The sequence below is a fragment of the Littorina saxatilis genome, linkage group LG17 (assembly GCF_037325665.1).
Source record: "Littorina saxatilis isolate snail1 linkage group LG17, US_GU_Lsax_2.0, whole genome shotgun sequence".
Lineage (NCBI taxonomy): Eukaryota > Metazoa > Mollusca > Gastropoda > Littorinimorpha > Littorinidae > Littorina > Littorina saxatilis.
Window position 1 is genome coordinate 22,298,825 of NC_090261.1, and position 25,011 is coordinate 22,323,835.

Genomic DNA, 25,011 nt, shown 5'->3' on the forward strand with positions numbered 1-25,011 from the left:
AGGATGTTCTCAAGCGGTGAGTGTTTAAATGAAAGGGTGTTTGTACTGTGTGTAAAAGCCGGACAGTATCTGTGATGGTTTACGGGAGGCTTACTGTGCCTTTAAAGGGTTACGCGGCATCTGAGTCTACCTTTGATTTTTTTTTTATTGACACATCTGATTACTAAAAGTTTTACAGTAGTAAAAGCATTCCCTGTACCACAATCAAAAAAGAAATACTCATTCCCTAAAGACTGCTGAACACCATGCATTTTTCATGTAACCACCGTTTTGCCCAAAATTCGCACAAAATTGCTAAAATAAGGGCCTGAAAGCAACAAAAAAAATAAATAAAATGGTAACCCTATTCTTTTTTACATTAAATGAATGTGAATAATGTCTATATCTTGCCCAGAAAATATTAGAGCACTCGCATATTCCTTATAATACCTATGATTTTTATTCCAAAAAGTAGGGGGTAGGGGTATAAAAGATGCTGCCACTCGAAAAAAAGCACGTTGACCTACAGTTTTCTTGTGTTTATTTTGAAGGTAAGATATCAAATATCCTGCTGCAAGAAAATCAGAGTGCTGTCATATTTTCTTTTGTCATTATGGTTGTTTGAACAACAAGATTCGCTGATTTTTGTAATTATTTCAACACAGGATGTCGTTATCGGTTTGAGTTTACTTTAATTTTTTGTGTCAATTGACATATTTTGTTACTAAAAAGCATATTCTACCTACCACAATACAAAAAAAGTACCCATTCACTGATGACTGCTGAACACCATGCATATCATATAACCACTGTTTTGGTCAAAATGTTCAGAAACTGACGAAAAGAGGGCCTCATAGCAAAAAAACTAAAACGTTGACCCTACTTTTTTTTTACACTAAATTAATGTGGATGGTGTCTATATCTTGCCCAGAAAATATTAGAGCACTGTCATATTTTTGGTCAAATGCCGCGTATCCCTTTAACTGGTCTGGCATTCCTTTCTAATCAGTCTTTAATGCATAAATCAGATACATTTGATCTTAATACTATATATGTACATTGAAAATCTGAGCAATATATAAAGTGAATAAAGTGTTGTTATGGTCCATGGATTAGCATCGCAAAACAAGGAAAAACAAAAGGATGGAGCAAATAAGAGGTTTTGAGCAGAAGTCACTTCTTCTTCTTCTCATTCGCTGGCCACTTAACTGACTGCCCTTTAAAGTCAGTAGAGTCATAAATTTAGGGATCTTTTTTGAAATTAAAATTCTCACACTCTGGCCTAAAACAGCCATCAACAAATTGAGCAGGTGGGACACCTTTCTACAAATGAACATCTGGTTCTTCAAGCACCAAACTGCTTGCTGGACAAAGACAACAGCAACACTCCAGCTGTTACAGGTATGCTTCAAACAAAAGCACTGCCATGGGAGACACAGGGAATGGGAAGCCTGGCAGGAAAATGCAGGAGGTGGAAATGCTGGCAGTAAAAACTGACATCAAAGGGAAGTCATTAAATTACATCTTCAATATTTACTTATCTTTACGTAAGTTTATTATAAAGATGAGTGATTCTTTCTATGGTAAACAATGTTTGATGTGACGTTGGTAAATCCTCACTTGAACCATGTGCATTTGTAACCTGAAATAAAATCTGCAAAGTATGCACACAGTGTAAGCGAGAGATATAAAATTAAGTAATAACTAAACAAAAGCTTTGAGTTAAAATTTTGGAAAGGTAAAACACCACAAAACAAGCATTTCAAATTTGCAGCACAAGGCCTGCTGAGGAAATGTTATCCCCCCCTCCTGCTGTCTGATGAATGTGCGTACACACCAGGCCAGGCGCCACACAGATCTCATAGTCATCTTCTTCCCAACACGTCACAGGCCGGTTGTCAACCAGGTGGATTTTTCTGCTGGTCTTGTCCTGGCTGGCTGAAAAAGAGTCGTCCAGAAGCACTTTGGTTTTCATCAGGTCGATGTGATGAGAGCCACACACATGCCGATGGGCTGTCAACGCTGCTTTGGCCGAGGCAGACATGGTGTTTTTCCACGATGAAAGCTTCGTGGTTAAAATGGCCTGGAATGCCAAAGTGTGAACATGAAGGCGTGTTAACCTGCGCCGACCATTACTTAGAGTAACGTTTTTGAAGTAACTGTAAACCATGCGCATGTCGTCCAGAACAGTGGCCACACGCGGCTGACTGTCCGCCACGAGGGACACGTCTTTGTCTTTCAGGACAGTCACCAAGTTGGGTAGCTCCTGTTCATTCATCCCCACAGAATCAGAATATAGTAGAACGTTGTCCAGAATCTCTCGAAGAAGCTTGGTGTCGGCGAAGGAAGCCATCTCGAAGTGGACCTTGGAGCTGCTAGGTAAGTCTTTCAGGACGGACTGTAACTTCTGTAGTCTGCTCAGTCGCTCATCTGCAATGCAAGCACAGGTAATTAACCGAGCTTACATCTATAGTAGGATTCAAAGATCTTCTGTACCCAATCAATTAAACTTTCATCACAGAAACCTTTCCAAACAAAGTGTAACTAGCCTTGAGGGCCCTAAGAAGCACATTAAAAAGTAAACAATGCTCCTGTTTTTGTTGTTGTTGAGTTTGTTTGGTTCTTTTTTTACTTAATTTGCGACAGCATTCAGAAAAAGCTGGTGTAAGTCCCACAACACACTTTCCAGTTTTACGCTGCAAATTGCCAGCAGGTTAAAAATTTACTGATTTTTACATATAATCTGATAAACAAAGGGAAGTAAGCACTCTAAAATAGAGGAAGTGAGAGTTATACGGAACCAGTCTCCTGGCACATGAGAGAATAGCAAGCATTGAAATGAACAAGCAACTTTTATCCTCAAATAAAAGGATGATCACAGCAAGCTCATATGCGCATCATTCTCCAAGGCACTCTAACTAATGCTTACGTACACAGTCATACACTAGAACCTGCTTTTATTCCTGACCGGACATAGTCTTTAGATCAAGACTGATTTTTAGAGAACTAACACCCAATACACACATTGTAACGGGGTGGCCTCGAAAGTATCTGTGAGAATCTTTAACAAATGAGGTAGAGCACTAGAGATCTGATAAACAATGAGAAGTAATCGTTCTAAATGCATATGACATGTGTAATAGAGTAAGTGAGAGTTATTCGTAACCAGTCTCCGGGCACGAGAGAAAAACAAGCATTGAAATGAACAAGCCGCTTTCATCCTCATTTAATCTCATTTAATTTGTACATAATTTGAACTTTATGGACAATACAGGGTGTAATCTATGTACTCCCCAAATGGTTTGAAAAAGAGAAAAAGAAGACCTACTGTCTTGATATGGAAAGTTGTCCATCATCTGCAGGCCTCCCAAGATGACCAAAGCTGGATTGAAGCGACGCAGCTCCTGCTCGAACTCCTCCAGTCCTGAGAGGTAAGGGTTGACCTCATCACTGTGAAGTATCAGTCTGTCAACAAAACAGGGCTCACATTAACATTAGCCTGTAACGTAACTCTCCTGAATCTGTCTTCTTTTCTTTTCTCACTCTTCAGTGTGTGTCCACACATGTGTGTGTGTGAAACTGAAAGAGAGAAAGTACAATGATGACATTGTTACTGTCACATGAAACGTACATTTTCATATTGTGCCGTGCCATAGGCTGATCTTCTAGTTTTCATACTGCACTTCACAAGACCAATCTTTGGTAAATTGTTTCTTTCCTTTACTTAGTTACCCATTCCATTCCTTTTAAAACTACAATTAGCTATATGAAAGTAAAACGAGAAAAAAAGGTTTACCTGTTTGCCCGTGGGGCCTGATACTGCCCCCATTCTTCACCCTTGTCATACTCCATGATCAGATGAATGTCACTCTTCGTAACTGGCTTGCCGATAACTGAAAAAAATGGATAACAAATTTATGAGAACAAAATATCAAAACTTACTCGATAATCAGGAAAGCACAGCTTTCCAACAAAGCTTTAAAAAGCTGCTCAGCCACATTCTGCTCTAGTCAATGACAACTACTGGTATACACGTATGATCCATATCTTCAAGAAGCTGTTAATAAATGTCCTAACTCATAGACAGGTACATGTAAGTACTACCATTTTCAAGATAGACATACATATATATATATGTGCACATCTACAATACTGGATCACAACCTGGGACATTGGGGTAAAAAAATAAACATTATAAAAACAAAGCCAAACCCACTTTTTGTTAAAGTTTAGACACTATTTTAATGCCTTAATGCAATTAATAAACAAAGCACATGCCGGTTTCAGTAAAACATCACCAAGAGTTAACCAACGTGAGTGGTGTCTTGTATGTCACATGGTTTCCACCTGGTATAGTTATTCAAACAATGAACCAATATTCCTGCTGAAATTATTTTGCAATGTTGGCAGACATTCAAGGTCTTGTATCCTAAGTGAAACATGAGAAGAAAAACCTATTCATTTTCCACGCAGTACCAATGACTATAGTGGAAACCGTGACATACGCAACAGAGGGGATAAACAATTTCACCTACACTATGATAACAGCATTGTATGCAGGTCTTTCATATATTGTTTTTGTCATACAAAGACAGTTGTTTTTATGTTGTTGCAGTTACTTACACATTATTCATTTTGTGTGAATAACCAAATGTTCTGTATGTCACGTGGAACCCAAAAAAGGCCAAATGGAGGAAATCGCACATTTCTTTGTGTCTATTGTGATGTTTTCAGATGCGCAGAGGTGTCATGGCCTTCATGGTGAAAACATAAAGCACACTGAGTTAGGAGCATGAAAAGGACCATTTTTCTTATCATTTTCTAAAAATGTGTTGTGGATGATTTGAGTGTTAAAATTGAGACTGACGCGTGTGCGTCATGTGACTGTAAAAATTGACATCATGCAATAAAACACACAAAAAAACTTTAAATTTCTGTCAATTATTGATAAATTTATCAAATACACCATATACCAACATAATCAATACCAGACAGTGATGAAAACTGTGAGATTAGGAGTAAAAGAAGGTCGTGGCTCCACAAGTTTTAGAACTGCTGAAATGCAAACTTATGATGGGAAAGGGTGGGTAGTTACCGAAGAACAATTTAAGAAATGATGCAAGATGCTCCAGGAGTACAAAAATGTGTTGTAAAAGCATGAAAAAGAAACCAGCGTAAAAACTATGTTCATCCACGATAATCAAAAGATGAAGTGCATAAAATATCAGTCAAACATATGTTGTCCTCTACGGCCGACAGTTGGGACATTTAGCAGTCTAACGCTGCCAGCATCCACCCATGAAATGTCCTCCACGTCTGGGAAGATGTATGCATCTCCCTTCTTCCGAAGAAAGTTGACACGGGCCTCCCCTGGTCTGAGTCCCACCACCACCCCACTGTATACTTCGGTGTTGCCTCGTACAGTGGTGAAAGTGACCTCCACCCAGCTGCCATGCTGAATGCTGAAAGAGGACAGAACATACAGGGTTATGCAAAACCTCCACAAGCAAGTTCTGAGTACATCATCCCCTCACTCCACTCACAATACCAAGGACAACAAGATAACTTTTTCTGCAATCAAAGAATAATTACAAGTGTACTTTATTGGATAGGAAGACTTTCCTCTAAAAATTAAAACACTGTCCGAGAGCTTAAATCTATTTTGTGGAGAAATCTATGCGAATAAGATCTGAACAGTGAAATCAGAAAGTAAAATCACACCTGGAATTATGTCCGGTGAGTTGTGCAACTTCAGTCTGTTGGTAAGCATCTGCAGAAAGCTGAGGGAACTTGTACTGAAAACAAAATGCAGAACATTATTGTACTAGAAGTCTGAAACTGAAAAATAAATGAATCCATAATAATAAAAAGTATGCAGAGAAAAAATCAAAATGAAAACTGATCACCTTTGCTGCAAGTATTACAATATTACATATTACATGTTTGCCACCTTCCAAATCTTTTGCGGTTCTGGGCCATGTTGGACATGCAGGTGGGCAAACTCATCAAGGGGCTTCATTTTTAGCACATCAGTTGTTATTTTGGAAAGCTGATATTGAATTATCAATTATGACATGTAGACTTAATCTCTATTCTCTGTTTTGAGTTAACAATGTGCCCAAAAAATGGAAGTGAGACACAATAAAATAGAACACAGACAGGCGTTTTTTGCCTTCAAAATCTGAATAATCGTAATAATAACTCTCTCTCTCTCTCTCTCTCTCTCTCTCTTTCTCTCTCTCTCTCTCTCTCTCTCTCTCTCTCTCTCTCTTTCTCTCTCTCCCCCAGACAAATGGTCCATATCTGGAAGGAAGAAATGCTTTGACTTGACTTTTAAAAACTACACTCACATGAAATGAAATAAATGCAGAAATCAATTAAGCAAGCAAAGGCTTTCAAATACAGCAGTCCCTCTCATGAACGGACACCCTTGGGCCATAGCAAAACTGTCCATACATTGCAGGTGTCCGGTCACGGGAGGGGTGACCACACCACCCCCTCCCCCATACACTCACACAGACACACAAACAACAGGATTGAGTCTATGCTAATCACTTCTTGTGGCTACTAAACAATAAACTCCTAATACTTCTTTAAACGTTCTGTAAAAATGATTTGTATGAAAAGTGTTGAAAAGAAGAGATAAAATAAATCCTCAAGGCAGTGAACACACTCACCATGCACTGACATACGAAAGCAGCCACACAAACGCAGCACAGAGGAGCGTGTGCAGATGCTTTGCAAGAATAAGTTTGAAACCCAGTTTGAATAAATAGCAGCAGATAGAGCTGCATGTCATAATCATGTAATTTATTTTCATCTTGTCTGGCTTTATTGACTGCATGCCGATCATGTGGCATGGCAGTGACTTTTCACTCTTCAGTCGGAAATACACTGTACAGTTCTCTGTTTACTGACAGCGACATCCAAAGGCAATTGGCAAAATATGTGTACGATTGTTTTCAACTACGCAGATGCAATGCGTCTTCCGACTGTCCTCAATAACCTATGCTCATCTTCAGGTCCTCTTTGTTCACCCTGTTCCACTTGGTTTTGTATTACATGTATGTTATGTTTATATTGCTATTTTTTCCTGTACTTATGTATCTTGAATGTGTCAATAGGCTATGTGCTTTAATGACAATAGATTCTGATTCTGTACATAACACAGCTCCCACTCTCCCTCACTAATGCCTACCCCAAGCCGTGACAACTGATGCTTGGAAATTGTGTGGAAGAGTACACCTCTCTATTTCTCTCCAATGCTCTTCCTGCTGACATGCAGTGACACCGGACACCCCACAGAGTTTAGCCAGCTACCCCTCCACCCCCCCCCACCCCCCCCCCCCCGCCTCCCCCTCTCTCTCACTCCCTCCAGCCATGTACTGTTGGGCTGTGGCCAGAGAGGTCAGCTCCAACTGTTCACTCAGAGCAAAACCAGTTGACTGTGTCGTAACTTTTGACACAGCAAGACAACTGAAGGGTTCACAGATTAGGCAACCGACTCACTGGTCAAGGCTGAGGGGAAACAAGACTGAGTATCTTGTCAATGAAAGAGGTTACACACAGACACACGATGCTGAGAACTGTGGCCGGTTTTTCACTCTCTTTCGCTCAGGACCTTCATCGACTGTGGTTTCTGTTGTTTACGTCCAACAGACAAGAATAAAGAGCACAGTGCAGTTTCATGTTGGCATCTTCGCATGTACTCCACTCCTGACCAAAACTATCCCCCCCCCCCCCCCCTCCTGATGGGTACAGGTGCACTCAAGTAACCAGTGACTGTCGTCACGCCATTGCGGCTGTGATCTTTGCACCAAGAGCCGGACTGCTCTGTTATCGATTTTGTTGTGGTGAAAATGTGACGATGGTCTGTCCGTACATTGGAGGTATGACCTGCTGTTGGGACCGAAAATGAGTGTCCGTGTCCACGTTTTGCAGGTGTCCGTTTAAGGGGGGGGGAATATAGAAGGAAAACACTCCGTGCCGAGCAAATGTGTCCGTACATGTCAGGTGTCCGCTCACGCCGGGGGCCGTACATTGCAGGGACTGCTGTACCAAATCGATAATCAGAAGCGTATGGTACGAAGAAGCCATGAGAGAAGTGTAACTCGCTTCCATGGTAACCAACAAACATATCTCTTAGTTTTACTGCAAAAGACAGCCTCTTTTTTTAAACTATTTGTTTAGACAAGTCTAAAAGTATTATAAATGATATGCTTTAGGCATACAACTTCCAAAGTAAACAATAAATACAGGCCGCAAACTAACTGTGACGTAGGTCACAAGGAAACAACTGCTGCGATTAAACTTCGTCTCCACTGTGACTCCCGTTTACAAAACGCCAAATTTCGGGCAGCACATTTAAAAACTTAAAATGCACATGCCATATATGAAATACGAAATCAAAGGAAAACATTTGTTTGCTTTTGCATTTTATAGACTTAGATCTGATACTTCGCACGCGTTCATATCAGTGTGTTCGAGAGCGTATGTCACAGGAGAAACGAAATCTACTGATACGCGACCCCAAATGGATTATTTTTCTGCATGCTTGCTTTAATTTCTTTTAGAACCAACAAGACCGCACTTTTATTGGTGATTTATTAATAATGTATGCAAACAAACTTGCAGAACTAACATGCTTTTATTATTACTCCGAATATCATGTTTCGTTGTTCTGAACGTCACAACAGAAACCAAAAAGGTCTGATTTTCGTTTCTTAAAAACGTCCGATCAGATTGGGCCGTGCACATTAAATTCCAAATGGACGTCAGTTATTATTTATTAACCAAACCTTCTTCATTTGATTTCTACAAAAATCAGTTAACAATATTGTAGTTTTGCGAGAATATTGATTTGGGTTGCTCGTTCGTCACCGTGGAGACGAAAGCAGACGACAAGAGTACACACTATCTCGGACAATCATCAAGGAATATTTCTGTTGGAGGGACTAAATGTTCAATCAGTGGCACTTTTATCAATACATAATGAGCATTAATGATAACACTTACCTCAATAAGCTTTGTAGAAGGCCACAGCTAGCGTGAGATGCAGGCACGTGGCGTAACCCCGAACGAATGTGTTGTACGGCACACCGCGTCAGTGGAAACTATTCGACCAATGATGCTCGTTTGTTTTAGCGTGTCCACGCATCTTGCAATTTGTGGTCAACACGCTGACCGCTTACTCACGCTCTTCCGATTCAGGGTGCAAAACACAAGTGCGTCAGCTTCCTGGGTGGGTTGAGCGGCAGTGTTGCGGACGTCACAGGTGGAGACTAAACGTGATTTGCCAGATACGCGTTCCTCTAGTGGTACCGTGTTTAACTTTTCATCGTGAATTGCACTAGTTTTAGAAAGACTGATAGTGTGGGATGCATTCTAAACAAAATATTGTTCTACTGAAGCACTTCTGTGTTCTGGAAGCAGAACACAACTCAGTTGATGCAAGTGGAAACGAATGTAACGTGCAAACATCATTATTTTGACCTGCATCAAAGGTCAAATGTCACGAATTTGTGTAATGGAGATGTGTTCATTAGGTAAAGTGTTTAATATATACTATCATTATACACAGAGTTTACTTCTTTGCTGCTAGTTTTAAATGCACTGAGCACTTCACTTCTTTTCCAAAATTATGTCCCGCTTTCTGATGCTATTTTTGTCACAAAAACCAACAATATAAATTGCATAAAAAATCAGACAAACGCAAACAGTGAGGTTCAAACCTTTATTATGGTTTACAAACATGTATACAAACATATCAAATTGTAAACATGAACAAGGTTGTGCCCAGTAAGCTACAACACAAGCTTAAAGTCAGGACTCTGTTGTTTTACTGCCTGTTTCCAGTATTGTAGATGTGCACATATATATCAGGGGTGGGACTCTCTTGTGATGATCCCTTTTTTCTAGGGGGGTTCGGGGGCATGCTCCCCCGAAAATTTGTTAAATGGTACACTAAAATCTGTACAATCTGGTGCATTCTGAGACTAAAATTCAACTTGTTTGGATAAGGTAAAAAAAAAAAAGACATTCAAAAAACAAACCAAAAAAAAAATAAAATTCACACAACAATGGTAACATTGTAATGGTGCATACGTACGTAATGAACCATGTAGCCATAATCCAATACTGGCAATAGTATGATTCAATGCATTGAAGCACAAAATGACTATCAGTTATCAGGAGTTTTCAGTCAGCACAATTTAACTCTCAAGCCTCCAGTGTTCTGTTCCATCTTCACTTCTCTCCATATCATTCAGTCAACAAGTTATAGATACTGTGATGAAATGGGATGCGGAAAAATAGATTACTCCAGCGGAATTCGTAAGTTGTGTCCGCGGAAATCCGCGGATTCGCGAAAAAGTCCCACCCCTGATATATTCATTCCAGCTCTACTTTTGTTAGCCTGAACGCCTCCGCCGGTCGTAGAGGCGCTCACAATGCCCACTGTAAGCATAAAATATCTTACTCGCGGCGGTAACACGTTCCTTGGGTGCCCATCCTACAAAACACACTACCGCTAGTTTTGTATGGCTCAGCCTCTCCAAAAAGTCCAATATTTTTTTACATTTTGCTCTATTTCACCATTCTCAATTACATGTACTTGAATTTTTTTTTAACCTACTTTCACCTCTTTCCTCAAATCAAGTTTGAATGCTCAGGTTGTAACTGCTTACCATGCATATGTGGCGTTAACAAGGAAGGTAAGCCATGCATGCAGAACTAACCTCACCTCTGACATTTTTGGGGAGAGAAGCAGCAATATCAGGAGTTAGCCTGGCAGCGAGCATAACGTCCTTTCCTTCCAGCGCCATCCGTCGTGCCATCACTGGGGCATTACCGCCCACCTCATTGCGATAGCCAGGTGAAGTCTCAGCAAACGCTACCAGTTCATCAAAGAGAGTGTTGTTCTCCACATAGCGCCTACAACAGCAAACATCTCAAGTAATTCAAACGTCTTGATTAGCTATAGCCATAGGTTTATGACAATCTTATTTGATCAGCCTGCAGCTAAAGCAACTGAAGAGATGCATGCCATATGATCTTTTCTCCATTCCGATTTAGCCAGATAAAATCTGGTCCTTGCAAAGGTCACTTCAAAAATCTTAAATAAACAATTCAAATTAGATTAATTGTTGACCAGTGTGATAACAAAAGTCAAATGGCTATGAGAGTAAACAAGAAAAGCATCATTGCAGCCACTACTTTTGCCCTGAAATCAAGGGGGAAAGGGGGCGCTGATGGTCTATTGTGTCAGAACAAAAAATACGTTTTTCAGGATAGTGGTTGTGAGAAGAGCAACGCCCATACTAATAATACTAAAGCAGAGAACAAAAGTATTTAAGTTTCAGGTTCATATAACAGAGCAACCCCCCTTTTAAGACCTCAAAAAATCTGAAAAATCAGTACTGAGGGAATCCCAAGCCCTGAAAGTCCAACAAATGGTGTACTCGCCTTTGGCTAGTGATTCTGTAATTTTACGAGCCAGAGAGCACACTTTACTACTTTCTTTCTTTCTTTATTTGGTGTTTAACGTCGTTTTCAACCACGAAGGTTATATCGCGACGGGGGAAAGGGGGGAGATGGGATAGAGCCACTTGTTAATTGTTTCTTGTTCACAAAAGCACTAATCAAAAAATTGCTCCAGGGGCTTGCAACGTAGTACAATATTTATAAAATATATGACCTTACTGGGAGAATGCAAGTTTCCAGTACAAAGGACTTAACATTTCTTACATACTGCTTGACTAAAATCTTTACAAACATTGACTATATTCTCTAGATACAAGAAACACTTAACAAGGGTAAAAGGAGAAACAGAATCCGTTAGTCGCCTCTTACGACATGCTGGGGAGCATCGGGTAAATTCTTCCCCCTAACCCGCGGGGGGTACTTTACTACTTATACCGGACCCACTTATACTAGCCAAACCAACAATTTGTTTCAGCAACTTTACTCCCATTTGGCGAGTAGATGAACATTTATACTCGCCAGTTACATGGTTCTACTCCCTATGGCGAGTAAAATACTCACCACTTTTAGGCCTGATCCCTACCATGCATACAGGGCATCAGAAAAATAGGGAGTCTTAAAATGGGGGTACATCACTACATGTACTCAGGCTATGAACAGAAAGTATGAGAGTAGATGGTCTTAAAAGAGAGAGAGTCTTCAAGGGAGGGGTCCAGTGTACTCATCAACCCGACTGTTTCATATCATTGGTGACAACATTTAGTTGGATCTTTACTACTTTAACAGGAACTCACTCAGCTGCTGCACCATGCTGAAAGAAGAAGGCAAACAGTTCTCCAAGCTGCCCTTCGTTCTGCACCGCCATGTGGTGTTGTGGTTCCCGTGGAGCTGTCAGATTAAGCTTGTTCACGATGTGCAGCGCATCAGCAAACACATCTTCGCATCCGCCGAATCCAAAAGCCACCCGATTTTCGACAAGCACTACTTTCTTTTCTGCTCGCAAGAGTCCTGACAAAATCTGATCCATTCGATTCTGCAACACCTCGTCTGCATGTCGCTTGTACAGGTACGCCGTCAAAAGAATCAAGAAAGAGACCAGACTTCCAGATTTCCACCCGAACAGGTTTTCCATGGTGATGCCTTTGGCCCAAAACAACCAACAAACAAGGCACCCGTTCACGCGTGTTGCACCGTTGTTTTTGCCTGGCCCTGGATGAATATCCCTGGCAAGACTGCGATGTACTTTCGTCACTTCCGGCGTGTACCACTAATCACGGTGAAGTAATAACAGCATGCCACAGTTAGCTATTACGAGGCCATACCCCAACCCCCTTTTTTCCAATCAGTCTTTGGAAGACTTTGGAAGTAACCGCAATTACGGACCAAAAAAGGTATAGCCTTTGAAAGCTGTAACTACAGTATGTATTTAAGTGCAGCTGCACCCAAAATAAATTCCCCGACCTTGGCCTGTACGTGGTGCATCCGAGAATGATTTAGGGTACATGTAAAAACAATATATTACACAGTCAAAGGTGTACAAAAGTTATCTCAATGTAAATATCATTTCTGATGCATAGAAGGGAAACGTCACTATAGGTAAAAATTGAAAATATAAAGCATATAATAATTTTGAAGAGCATACGTTTCCCTTCTATGCATCAGAAATGATATTTACATTGAGATAACTTTTGTACACCCGTGTAATATATTGTACAAAATCGGTTTCCTTTCCCAGGTCATCAAAGCAGTTTTCGTGTTTGAAATGCTGAAAAGAAACTAAACCTGTCCTGGCGACCATGCATGCACCTCTCATCGACAACCACATGCCCCCAACAACCACACCTGCCAAAGGATCCCCAACGATTTTTTTTCCCAATAAAATTCACCTTTCCATAAGGAGCACCTGTCTATATAACCGAATTTGGTAGGCCCCTTGGGTGGTTCTTGCTGACAAATTTGAATGTTGATACAAAAATAAAAGATGTGCATTGATTGAAATAGAAATTTGATTCAGGCTGCCTTCCTGTTACATGTATTATTTGTGATCCACAGGATTCTTGATCTTTATTTTTGTTTTGTTTTTGCTTCACCGCTTTTGTGAAATTCAGCAACATTTGCAGCCTTTGTCTTCATTTCATCTCACAAGAAGTTTTAGAGAAATTACCCATTTTATTCAGAAATCCTTTATTTAGTTAACACAGTTCTCTTATCTGTCTCCCTGCAAGTCAGCAATCACACATGCACACAAACAAACACACACACTTTCAACCCTCTTTCTTTCATGCAGATTAACTATAGAAGACAGGATACATAATTATCTGACAAGCACAATGAAAATGGAAACAACTTTCAAACACTTTAATGGTCAATGTTAAATTTAAGCAGCTGTAACTGAAAAATATAAACACACACAAAAAGACACAAATATGAAACCCTGATAAGAATCATTTCCAATAATTACACATAATGTATAGTGGAAGATATAAAATGCAACATTTTCATTCCCTGGCATTGATGTTGTAAGCAAGTTTTTGTTTAAACTGTATAACTATGAAAATTAGGAAGACAGATGTAAACAGTATCTATCTATCTATCTATCTATGCCTTTGACCCCGTCCGGGGCATAGGCCGCCAACAAGAGCTCGCCAGGCACTCCGATCCTGGGCCAATATGTAAACAGTATACACATGTCATTCTTATTACCAGCGAGGAAAAAACCCAGAACTATCTTCTCAAGAAAATTCAGTTTCAAATCTCTATAGTTGAAGAGATTATGTTGAATACATGTACTTCAATACATACTGTATTATGGCTATGTTCACATATGCAGGCCTTCAGTTATGCTGGCACCATCTGGAAAAGGTAATGTCATGATTCCAAATGTTTTGGAAGTGTTGCAAACATGCATCAAGACTGAACACCCAAAGCCTATCTGATGCTTCTCTGGGTTTTTTTTAAGTCAGACTGAGCTTCTCTGTTGTTTATCATCCTCTAGAGCATCACTGCTTTCTTCCCTGCTATTTATTAAAGAAAAAATTCTGTCAGCACTCACAACTTCAAACAAATTCTAAACAAGAAGGGCAAAGCCCATACGACTCACATGCTTTACACATTTTTCCTACCAAAATACATGTGACCTTGACCCAAGGGCAAGGTCATCCAAGGTCATGCAACACAAAGCTGTTAATTCAAGACATAGGAAGTACAATGGTGCTTATTGGCTCTTTCTACCATGAGATATGGTCACTTTTAGTGGTTCACTACCTTATTTTGGTCACATTTCATAAGGGTCAAAGTGACCTTGACCTTGATCATATGTGACCAAATGTGTCTCATGATGAAAGCATAACATGTGCCCCACATAATTTTTAAGTTTGAAACAGTTATCTTCCATAGTTCAGGGTCAAGGTCACTTCAAAATATGTATACAATCCAACTTTGAAGAGCTCCTGTGACCTTGACCTTGAAGCAAGGTAAACCAAACTGGTATCAAAAGATGGGGCTTACTTTGCCCTATATATCATATATAGGTGAGGTATTGAATCTCAAAAACTTCAGAGAAAATGGGAAAAATGTGAAAAATAGCTGTTTTTTAGGCAACATTTATGGCCCCTGCGACCTTGACCTTGAAGCAAGGTCAAGATGCTATGTATGTTTTTTGGGGCCTTGTCATCATACACCATCTTGCCAAATTTGGTACTGATAGACTGAATAGTGTCCAAGAAATATCCAACGTTAAAGTTTTCCGGACGGACGGACGGACGGACGGACGGACGACTCGGGTGAGTACATAGACTCACTTTTGCTTCGCATGTGAGTCAAAAAACTAAAAAAAATTCCACATATATAAAATGCAGTATAACTGAACAGAACAGTAAACGTTTTGTGCAGAAAAAGTAGACAACTTTGGTAACAACTTTACAAGTGAAGTTTTTTTTTCTTGGTTTTTTTTCTGTGGTCTCCACACAAAAACATTAAAAGATAACTGTCTTATAGCAAAGCTGTGTGCAAAGCATGTACATGTCTAGTTTCTTAAATATAATGCCTAGTGTATTACTTATTTACCCTGCAAACTAGAAGTAAATGCAAATACAATGCATACACATGTACCAGAAAATAATCATAAATATTTGAAAGTAATTTAAATTGGCAGAAGAAAGCATTGCTTACATCACTGCATGGAACTATTTTACACCAAGTGAAAAAATAATGCCATTTCATCAAGACTAAGTACATACAGCATTTTGCATACCAAAAAATCCCACACAACAAAATATGTCCATTTGCACAAAAGCTTAGGAAAAATAAGGCAATTGCAATATGTCAGATTAATATTTATCGAGTGCATCAAGCCTTGCTAACTTACGTTGGGAGTCTTTGCTCGATACTTTAGAATTTTGTGTGTCACAGTGTGCTTTGCTTTTACAAATAACAAAAACAATAAAAAAATAAATGTACTTAACGGTCATCAATACATTCCTATTGAGCAAAGAAGTCACGTAAAATAATCTGAACCTGAAAGATTTAAAAATACACAGCACAGGTAAATCTACAGAGAAGCTGTATGACCCGTTCAAGTCGCATGAGATTTGCAGGTGGTGGAGGACTGAGAAGGGTATGATGGGAGGGAGGGAGGGAATTGTCTTCAACATGTGTTATCTTAAAAAGCCCTGAGTACCAAGATCATCAGCACAGAAGGCGGGCGCTGTGGCGTGGTGGGGCGGGGTAAAAACGGTCATACACATAAAATTCCACTCGTGCAAAAACATGTGTACGTGGGAGTCTAAGCCCATGAACGAAGAAGAAGAAGAAGAAGCACAGAATGTCTCCGCCACTGAATAATCAACAACCTTTTTTAACACCTGACATTTTTGTTTAAGAAATCACACAAGGAAAAAGAAAATGAAAAAGAAAGGAACGGTATCGAAAACCTATGTTCACACACACACACACTGTTATCCACTGAGTCACCAAGACAACAAAAATACTTGTCAGAGCCAAAATCAACACCAGAACACAGTCCAGCATACACAATTGTCCTCAGCTCCCCCAGCTAAGCCAAAACCTTTCTTTGCTTGCTAGGCATGGGCTTGTAATAAACAACGTCGGAGTCTGACCCGCAGTCAATTAAGACATCACGAAGCACGCCCTCGTCAACCCTTCCACCCTGAAGCCAAGACTCGGGCTTGAAGAGCAAATCCTCCACCGGTGCAGACTGGTATGATTGGCAGTCGATTGGCTTGAAATCCTTGTTGAGACAGATCTCCACTTGTTCTATGTAGAACTTTTCATCTTCCTGCAACACACCATTGCAAACTTGCCTTACACATCTGGCTCTGATTCAGTGGTACACCAGCAAGACAGTGCCAGACTGACATATATTTCCAAACACCAGCAGCAAAGATTAGCAGAGTTGAGAAAAATGAATATCAGATTTGTTTCCAATCAGTTTTACAATTTTCAATAACCATTATTATTTAATTGGTACTTTCTGATTTGCATGCACTGTCCACACTTACATTCAGATTGGTTCTCCATCACCTTCACTCCTAAAGCAAGATTATTCCTGTTTGATTTTGTTCTCTTTCTGGGGCGGGGATGTAGCTCAGTCGGTAGCGTGCTGGATTTGTATCCAGTTGGCCGCTGTCAGCGTGAGTTCGTCCCCACGTTCGGCGAGAGATTTATTTCTCAGAGTCAACTTTGTGTGCAGACTCTCCTTGGTGTCCGAACACCCCCGTGTGTACACGCAAGCACAAGACCAAGTGCGCACAAAAAAGATCCTGTAATCCATGTCAGAGTTTGGTGGATTATAGAAACATGAAAATACCCAGCATGCTTCCTCCGAAAACGGCGTATGGCTGCCTAAATGGCGGGGTAAAAAACGGTCATACACGTAAAATTCCACTTGTGCAAAAAAAAACCACACGAGTGTACGTGGGAGTTTCAGCCCACGAACGTAGAAGAAGAAGAAGAAGAAGTTCTCTTTCTGAAATTCTTTTTTTGCTACGTTTCATCATGAAGGCCTGAAATGAAATTATACTCATTATCTTTTCACAACTCATTTAAACATTTTCTCCTCTTGTCTTCCTGTTGGAGAAGCGAGCCGTTGCAGAAGCGAGGTAATATGTGGCTCACACTTACGAAGATTTAATAAAGTACACCTGAACTGAGGCTGCCAAGGTTCAAAGTCAAGCAGGAACCCATACCTTGTCTTTCACACAGGTGACACTGGGAGCAACTCCAAGGCCCTTTTTGAAAGCAGTCATGAAGTCCTTAGCCTGTACACAAAAGATGTTTTATTCAGGTGACAAGAAGAAGTGTGCAAATGATCCTGAAAACATGAGCAGAAAAGAAATCAACTTTACCTGTGCGTCGCTGATGTAACTTACCAAGTTATGAAAGTTTGATAAAACTGAAGTATCTTGTAGCACCAAGAGTGAAAACTTTCAATTTTGTCTGTTTTATTACACACACACACACACACACACACACACACACACACACACACACACACACACACACACACACACACACACACACACAGCACATCTGAAACAAACAAATGAAAAAGTGCTCATCTTACCTTATATGCATTTTTGGCTGATGGGTTCATACCACTTTTCTGCAGGATTCTGAAAATACAAAAGCGTGAAACAGTCCAATCTATCCTTGACAAATAACTTCTTCACAACTGTTGCAACACAGACACACGCACCCTGCCCTCCTTCCACCGTCAACACTTTTCCCTGCAAAAACCTAGTTCAAGCCAACCCAACCCCCTCACCTCTCTACCTAAAACTCTGTGATCAGTAGGTAAAACCATATTTTTGACAGCCAAAGTTCAGAAAATCTTGTGAGAGACTCATAAATCGACTGCGTGGAAGTATCATGTCAAGCAATTTACTTGTGTCACAGGACTGAACCAGAGCATTCCACTGGGTTTAATAAGTGCACTGTATCTGGACAAAACGACACAGCTTCATTTTTTTTAACAAAGTTCTAAATCTAATTCTCTCACTAAACATCAAGCTTGGGATTTAAAATCTTAATGGTTTTTGGTGAACTGGTGAGAAAATACAGATTACACTTTTTTTCTTCTTTTTTTCAAAAGAGGAAGATACACTTGTAGCAAGCTCCTTTATGCTTACAATGAGAGGTTGAAGTGTTCATGAAGTCCAAGAGTAACATTAAAGTAGTCCAGCTCATCTTTAATGGCAGGCAGGGTTGCTCCACAAGTACCATGTTTCTCCCATTCATGTGTCCTGTTGAACAGAAAAAATATTTAAGAAAAAAAGAGAACTAAAAATTAACAAACACGAGACAAATTCTCTGAATACCTAACATTTCTTTAGGACTTGCAGTTTGGTTCAACTGAAATTAAAAACAAACAATAGTGAACCAAGCTATGAAGTCCTCAATGTGCTGAAGGATAAGGATAAGGTTTCATAAAGTCCTGTGAGGTTACCCTCATGGAAATTTGAGCTACTTTCGCACTGGGGAAAGCTAGCTGACATACAGTATGGCGCTACCCATTATTTTCTGCATGCGTGTTTTCATGTTTCCAAGCCCTGAGACTTTCACTGTGAGCTTCGGATCATTAAACCCTAAAAGTGTGCAAAGTTTCAGAGGTCTAGCTTTAAAAACTTCCGAGATAACCTCAACGTTAAGTTTTTTGTCCGCGGACGGACGGCTGCTGTCCGTCCGCCCTCCATACATACAGACGGAGACATATGAATCCTAATACTCACCAATTACTCAGGTGAGTCAAAAAGGATCCATCCTGCTCTTATTTTCATGGAATCTTACTGCATCAACAATATTGTTACTGGCCATGAGGTCACAAAAGATCTTTGAAATTTGTTTTGCTCAGCTTATTCAAAATGTCAGCGAAAATAATGCCTGTGTAAAACAACCTCCCTTCCCTCCCAATCAAAGACAAAACACACAAACTGTCATGCACATAAAAACAATATCACAACCCAACAAAAGCATTCCATTCAAATCATGTGCTCACACATGATGGCACAACACACAAACAAATGGACATATTTTGCATACCATGAGTATTCAGGCTTGCCATCAAAGTCAATGGATGGCCAGTTAAAATCCAACCTTGGTCTTAAAGCCTGCAACCGATTCAATAATTTCATGAACAACAATCTGATATGAGACAGGGGACTTCTACTATATCGCGTTCCAATACCTCAAAATTCTGATATTTATCAACACCCCCCCCCCCCCCCCCCTTTTAGAGGATGTACCTTTTTTTTGCAAAGATCATCAAACTTGGGACATGGGCATTGCACATCAAACTTGCCGCATCATCTATGAACCTAGCAAGGAAAGTCGATAGTAACTGTAGCATGCTCTGTTCTTCAAACTGCAAAAGTTGTACTTACTTGTACTTGAGTGAGATTGAATTTCCAATCATCTCGGCAAAAGTTTGGGCATTCAGTTCCAGTCTGTGTTGGCCTGCAAAACAGGACAGGTTCATATAACATTAATTTTGTGAATATAAGTAACAAAATCAAGACACATATGTGAGGCATCTACAGCAGGCATTCCTGGTTGAAGTCAGCTTTGCCTTATTCAAAAAACAATTTTTATCAATAATGCGGGGCCTTCAGTGACACGATTTGCATGATTTAGAGGAGAGAAAAACAAGTCGCGTAAGGCAAAAATACAACATTTAGTCAAGCTCAGTCGAACTCACAGAATGAAACTGAACGCACTGCATTTTCGTGGCAAAGGCACTGAAATTGACAATCCAGAAAAGCGCGGTAGCGCTGAGGATAGCACGCTTTTCTGTATCTCTATTCTTTTTAACTTACTGAATGTGTTTTTAATCCAAACATATCATATCTATATGTTTTTGGAATCAGGAACGGACAAGGAATAAGATGAAATTGTTTTTAAATGGATTTCGGAAATTTAATTTTAATCATAATTGTTATATTTTTAATTTTCAGAGCTTGTTTTTAATCCGAATATAACATATTTATATGTTTTTGGAATCAGAACATGATGAAGAATAAGATAAACATAATTTTGGATCGTTTTATAAAAAAATATTTTGAATTACAATTTTCAGATTTTTAATGACCAAAGTCATGAATTAATTTTTAAGCCTCCAAACTGAAATGCAATACCAAAGTCTGGCCTTCGTCGCAGATTGCTTGGCCAAAAGTTCAATCAATTCTATTGAAAAATGAGGGTGTGACAGTGCCGCCTCAACTTTTACAAAATGCCGGATATGACGTCATCAAAGACATTTATCGAAAAAATTAAAAAAAACGTCTGGGGATATCATACCCAGGAACTCTCATGAAAAATTTCATAAAGATCGGTCCAGTAGTTTACTCTGAATCGCTCTACACACACACACAGACAGACACACACACACACACCACGACCCTCGTCTCGATTCCCCCTCTATGTTAAAACATTTAGTCAAAACTTGACTAAATGTAAAAAGAAAAGGAAAAAAGCCCTTTGATTTTAAATATGATTTTAAAGTCTTCTACATAGCAAAAATGCTTGTATAGTGCCTTACCACAGCCCGTGGATCACCCAGGATGTGATGTTACTTGAGATGTCACACTTCTTCTTCTGAAAATACACATTGTACACCAAAAATACAAACAAGCAAAGCAAATGGCTCACCGTTGCGTTGTTATAAGTATAAATCAGAAACAATGTATCTGCTGCTCTATCTTCATCGACATTTGAGAAAATTACAAATGCATGCACCTACTTTTTGATTTAAAGTCCACCCTACTGTATGACCTTGTAATATGAACAGTATCATCCAGATGCCTCTCAAAAAAAAAATCACCATATTCAAATTATGGATTACAAGTGCATCTATTCAGAAAGAATATCAATCACAAAGTACAGTATCACTATCAGTCATGAAGTTGAACACAACCATACAAAAACACATGATACAGTGATACAATACACACACTTGTTCAGAATGACACAAATGCATGCATGCAGCTACACCCACACACTAATGCACACACACACATATATCATATACCAACAAACAGATGACATACATGTAACACAACACTGATTTTACCTCGTTTTGCAAATAGATACAGACTGCAGGAGGCCAGGATTGGGTCAGCTTCATAATGTCCCACTCTTTAGATGGTGGACATTTAGATCTCTTATCCAACGATATACCACCAACAGTTGCACTGAAAATATAAAGGGGAAAAACTAAAGGTTGCTAAAAACTAAAAAGGCTTGTTTGAGGTAAACACATAGGAAAAACAATCTCAAACCCTCTCCTCTGTTGTTGTAAGCTTTAGAAGGTGTTTTTTTTTTACTCCGTTGTTTTCTTTACTCCAAGTCCAAGTCCAACCAACCAAATATTACAAGTCAAACTCTGTGTTTCAAGTGCTATAGTTTTACTCGTGAAGAGTTTATAAAATTAACTCATCACAGTTTCATTTTCATTCATTTCAAAACCAAAACTTACCAAAGTGCCATCAAAGGAAGAGTGAGGTATAACATCATCTGCAATTAGAACAGCAGGATTTCGCTCAAGTTGAACAACACCAGCATGTGTTAAACAGTAAGTTGTTCTGTAAATTCAAGATGAATTTGTCAACAAGTGTAAGTGAATCAAAATTCATCCTTGTTAATCATCTGTTAAAAATAAAAAAAATAAAAAGTGAATACAAATACAGACAGCAATGTACACAAGCAACGTGTGCACTCACACCAAAAAGCTGAATGCCCTCAATGCACATGTATACATAATAAGAACTTTGTTCCCAGAGGCCTTTAAAGTCCCACACCTTGGGAATTGGACTTTGAGCTCTTTACATTGAACTTTGAGTTTGAGTAGAATTTCTGTGAGTAGAATACACATAGTGTAGTCTCATAGACAACCCTCAGACTGAGTCAGATCATGTTCAAGCAGGGATGGCAAAATCTCACAAATTTAACTCACCAGCCAGACAAGTAACCCCAAGAAAGTCGCTAGCCCGTCAGAAATGTCACTAGCCCGTTGCATACCACACGTAAGAATCATGACACAGTGATACTGATAGGATGAATGACTCATTGAATGTCAGGTTTATTTTTACACGCAACATAACGGTGATATGATCGACATCTGGGCTACGGTCAGCGTCGAATAGTCTCGTAAGTCTTAGAACTGGCATCTTGTCTGCCTTTTTCGGGGAGTGGGTCGGTGGGGGGGGGGGGGGGTACTATTCTTTGGGCAAGTTGCACTCAAACCATGAGCAAACTTTGTTTTGTGCGACTTGATATTTTCGTACTTGAAGTTGAACGATGTTGTTCCAGTCAAAAATGCATCCTTTCCGTCTCTCTGTCAGTGATGGCACTAGTATTTGTTCGAACCAGTACGCAAACTTTTATGATGCAAACAGTCCGGGAAAAAACGTTAGGCTGGTGATTGGAACCAGTAAGAGTCCAACTCCAGCGAAAACAAATGCCAACGATCATCCGCCTGACTCGTTACAACGCCTATTCAGAATATTGACACAGAGGTACAACCCCAAATCCACTATTCACTGATTCAGTACTCTTTGTTCGTAATTTTTAAAATTTGTCAGTATTTTCCTCTGCGACGTAGGATTATTCCAATTATAGAAAAAATGTGCAAAAACATGCTTTTTTCAACAAAAAGTTGTGAAGTCGATGCAGCGGGCATTCTAAGATATCTTTGAAGAAATGATGCATGGGCATTCCTTTGTGTACAAAAACCGAAAGTTTTGCTGCCGTTTCAATACTTGCTTGCGCTTTGCTGGTTAACAGTTTGACTCGGTGTCATTCGTATTCCTTTTTTGCTTAGCTGGATCGGACATCTTAAATACCTCAAGTCTATCCAAACTTCCTTTTGACATCGACAGCGGAAAATATTTACCCCTACTTCATCAAAGACTAGGGGTTGGTTTCAAAATTAAGAAAGTATTGCAGCGTTTTCTGATTGGATTGAATAAGCCACGTGTTCCAATCCTAACGCAATGATTGGCTGTTTCGATCGGCAACACTCGGAGAGTCACTGAAATTGCCGGAGATCTGGGGTCACAGCGGAAAAAAAGTAGTTCTAAAATTCAACAGGTAGGTCATACCGGTAGCCAATTTTGTTCTGGTATTTTTTCATTTCAACCGGTAAAATACTGGTAATTACCACTTAACGCCAATGCTGCTCTGTGTTCTTAAGGCCAAAAAAAAAGAGGTCTGTTTACGGTAACATAGGGTGAAAAAATAGGGTCGGTAGGTCGGCTTTTTTTTTTTTTTCCATTTTTCTTTCTTTTTTTTTCTCCCCTCTCTATGATGTTTCACAGTTCATTTCTTCTCATCAATCCCTGTTTTTGCCCAACATAACTATAAACAGTACTTTGAGCTTACCTCCCTTCTGTCGTCTGCTGTTTGAGCGCAAACAGCTCTATTTTGGATGCGTTTTTTTTTTCTTCAGACGATCAAAAAAAAAGATGAGGGTCGGGCCTAAAAACTAGGGTCGGTCGGGTTACCGTAAACAGACCTATTTTTTTTTTTTGTGCCTAAAAACCTTTTCCAAAATAGATCCCACAATCCCGTCTTCCCCACATCGAACCGACGGCACTCGCCAGTGTTCTTTGAATGGTCCATCTTTTCTACTTCTCGTATAAAGTGTTTGCTTTTCTCCTTACTTTTGACATCAGACTTGTCAAGTTATTTTCTATGCGGGTTTACCTGTCCTGATGATAGACATATGTGGCGTTGAAATAAGTACACCCGTAGCGAAAGTACAAACAGCCCAGCCACAGTGCAAATAAAATAGAACATCATGCATGATGTGTGTTTACAACATGCAACATTTTAACAACTACGCCATGAGCAGATGTGGGTGTCATCCCAATGACCCTTTATGGCATATATATATAATATGGACTGGGAGTCATTTCCAAACAACATAAGCTCAGAAACTGGAGTGAATCTGTATGTGTACACTATGAGCTGTCTCGAACCTGCTGTGGGCGTTGTCATTGGTTAGATAACTCATTAACTGCCACTTAAATAATTAACTAATTAATTCATGAAAAATGGATACTAGTAGTAGTAGTATTAATACTATTATTCATCCTAAAATCTTTACAAAACTGTATGCACCTAAATGTTGCTAACCAGTTCAAAATTTCCTCGTAACTTCGTAACAGGGCCGGGTTTCTTTCTATTTCTTTTGCCTCAAGAAAAGAAAGCAAAAATACAGGGATTTCCTTGCCTTGGCTTCTGAGATTAACTTCATTAAGATGTCAAGTGTCAGCCAGTCAGGGCCAAACTTCAAACTTCTAGTTCTACAGGTACATCTTCCACACGTAACTCAGTCAGAACGTTGAGAAAATGTGTGCTAAATCTCTATAGATACAAGCTGTTTACATTAAGACATTAAAATACTTTACCTTTAAATGGGCGTAAATCTTGCCTTCCACCAAACGTTTTCCAACTGGTTCTTTTGTTTGTCAACTGACAGCTGAAGGAAGTCACGTTACTATCGTGTGACAAGCATTATCTCCCCTTGGCGATTGA

At 39.6% G+C, this 25,011-nt stretch overlaps 2 protein-coding genes and 1 long non-coding RNA gene across 3 annotated transcripts; all 3 read right to left on the reverse strand.

The window, feature by feature from the left end:
- Positions 1 to 75: 75 nt before the first annotated feature.
- LOC138953441 (ADP-dependent glucokinase-like) lies at positions 76 to 13,355 on the reverse strand. Its single transcript, XM_070325250.1, has 5 exons — positions 12,255 to 13,355; positions 10,721 to 10,911; positions 3,776 to 3,872; positions 3,308 to 3,444; positions 76 to 2,409 (listed from the first exon to the last, which is right to left on the reverse strand). Exons 1-5 carry the CDS (start codon positions 12,590 to 12,592, stop codon positions 1,742 to 1,744), a joined length of 1,431 nt encoding a protein of 476 aa, XP_070181351.1. The 5' UTR covers positions 12,593 to 13,355; the 3' UTR covers positions 76 to 1,741.
- Positions 4,671 to 9,206, reverse strand: LOC138952543 (uncharacterized). The gene is made up of 3 exons (XR_011451391.1): positions 8,995 to 9,206; positions 5,701 to 5,774; positions 4,671 to 5,441 (listed from the first exon to the last, which is right to left on the reverse strand). It is a non-coding gene; the product is annotated as an uncharacterized lncRNA (long non-coding RNA).
- A 448-nt stretch (positions 13,356 to 13,803) lies between the features above and the next one.
- Positions 13,804 to 25,007, reverse strand: LOC138953479 (ribonuclease Oy-like). The gene is made up of 10 exons (XM_070325317.1): positions 24,885 to 25,007; positions 21,950 to 21,987; positions 21,545 to 21,665; positions 21,014 to 21,069; positions 19,860 to 19,932; positions 19,519 to 19,586; positions 18,609 to 18,722; positions 18,044 to 18,092; positions 17,667 to 17,738; positions 13,804 to 16,756 (listed from the first exon to the last, which is right to left on the reverse strand). The coding sequence occupies exons 2-10, from the start codon at positions 21,985 to 21,987 to the stop codon at positions 16,514 to 16,516; spliced, it is 834 nt and encodes a 277-aa protein (XP_070181418.1). The 5' UTR covers positions 24,885 to 25,007; the 3' UTR covers positions 13,804 to 16,513.
- Positions 25,008 to 25,011: the final 4 nt, after the last annotated feature.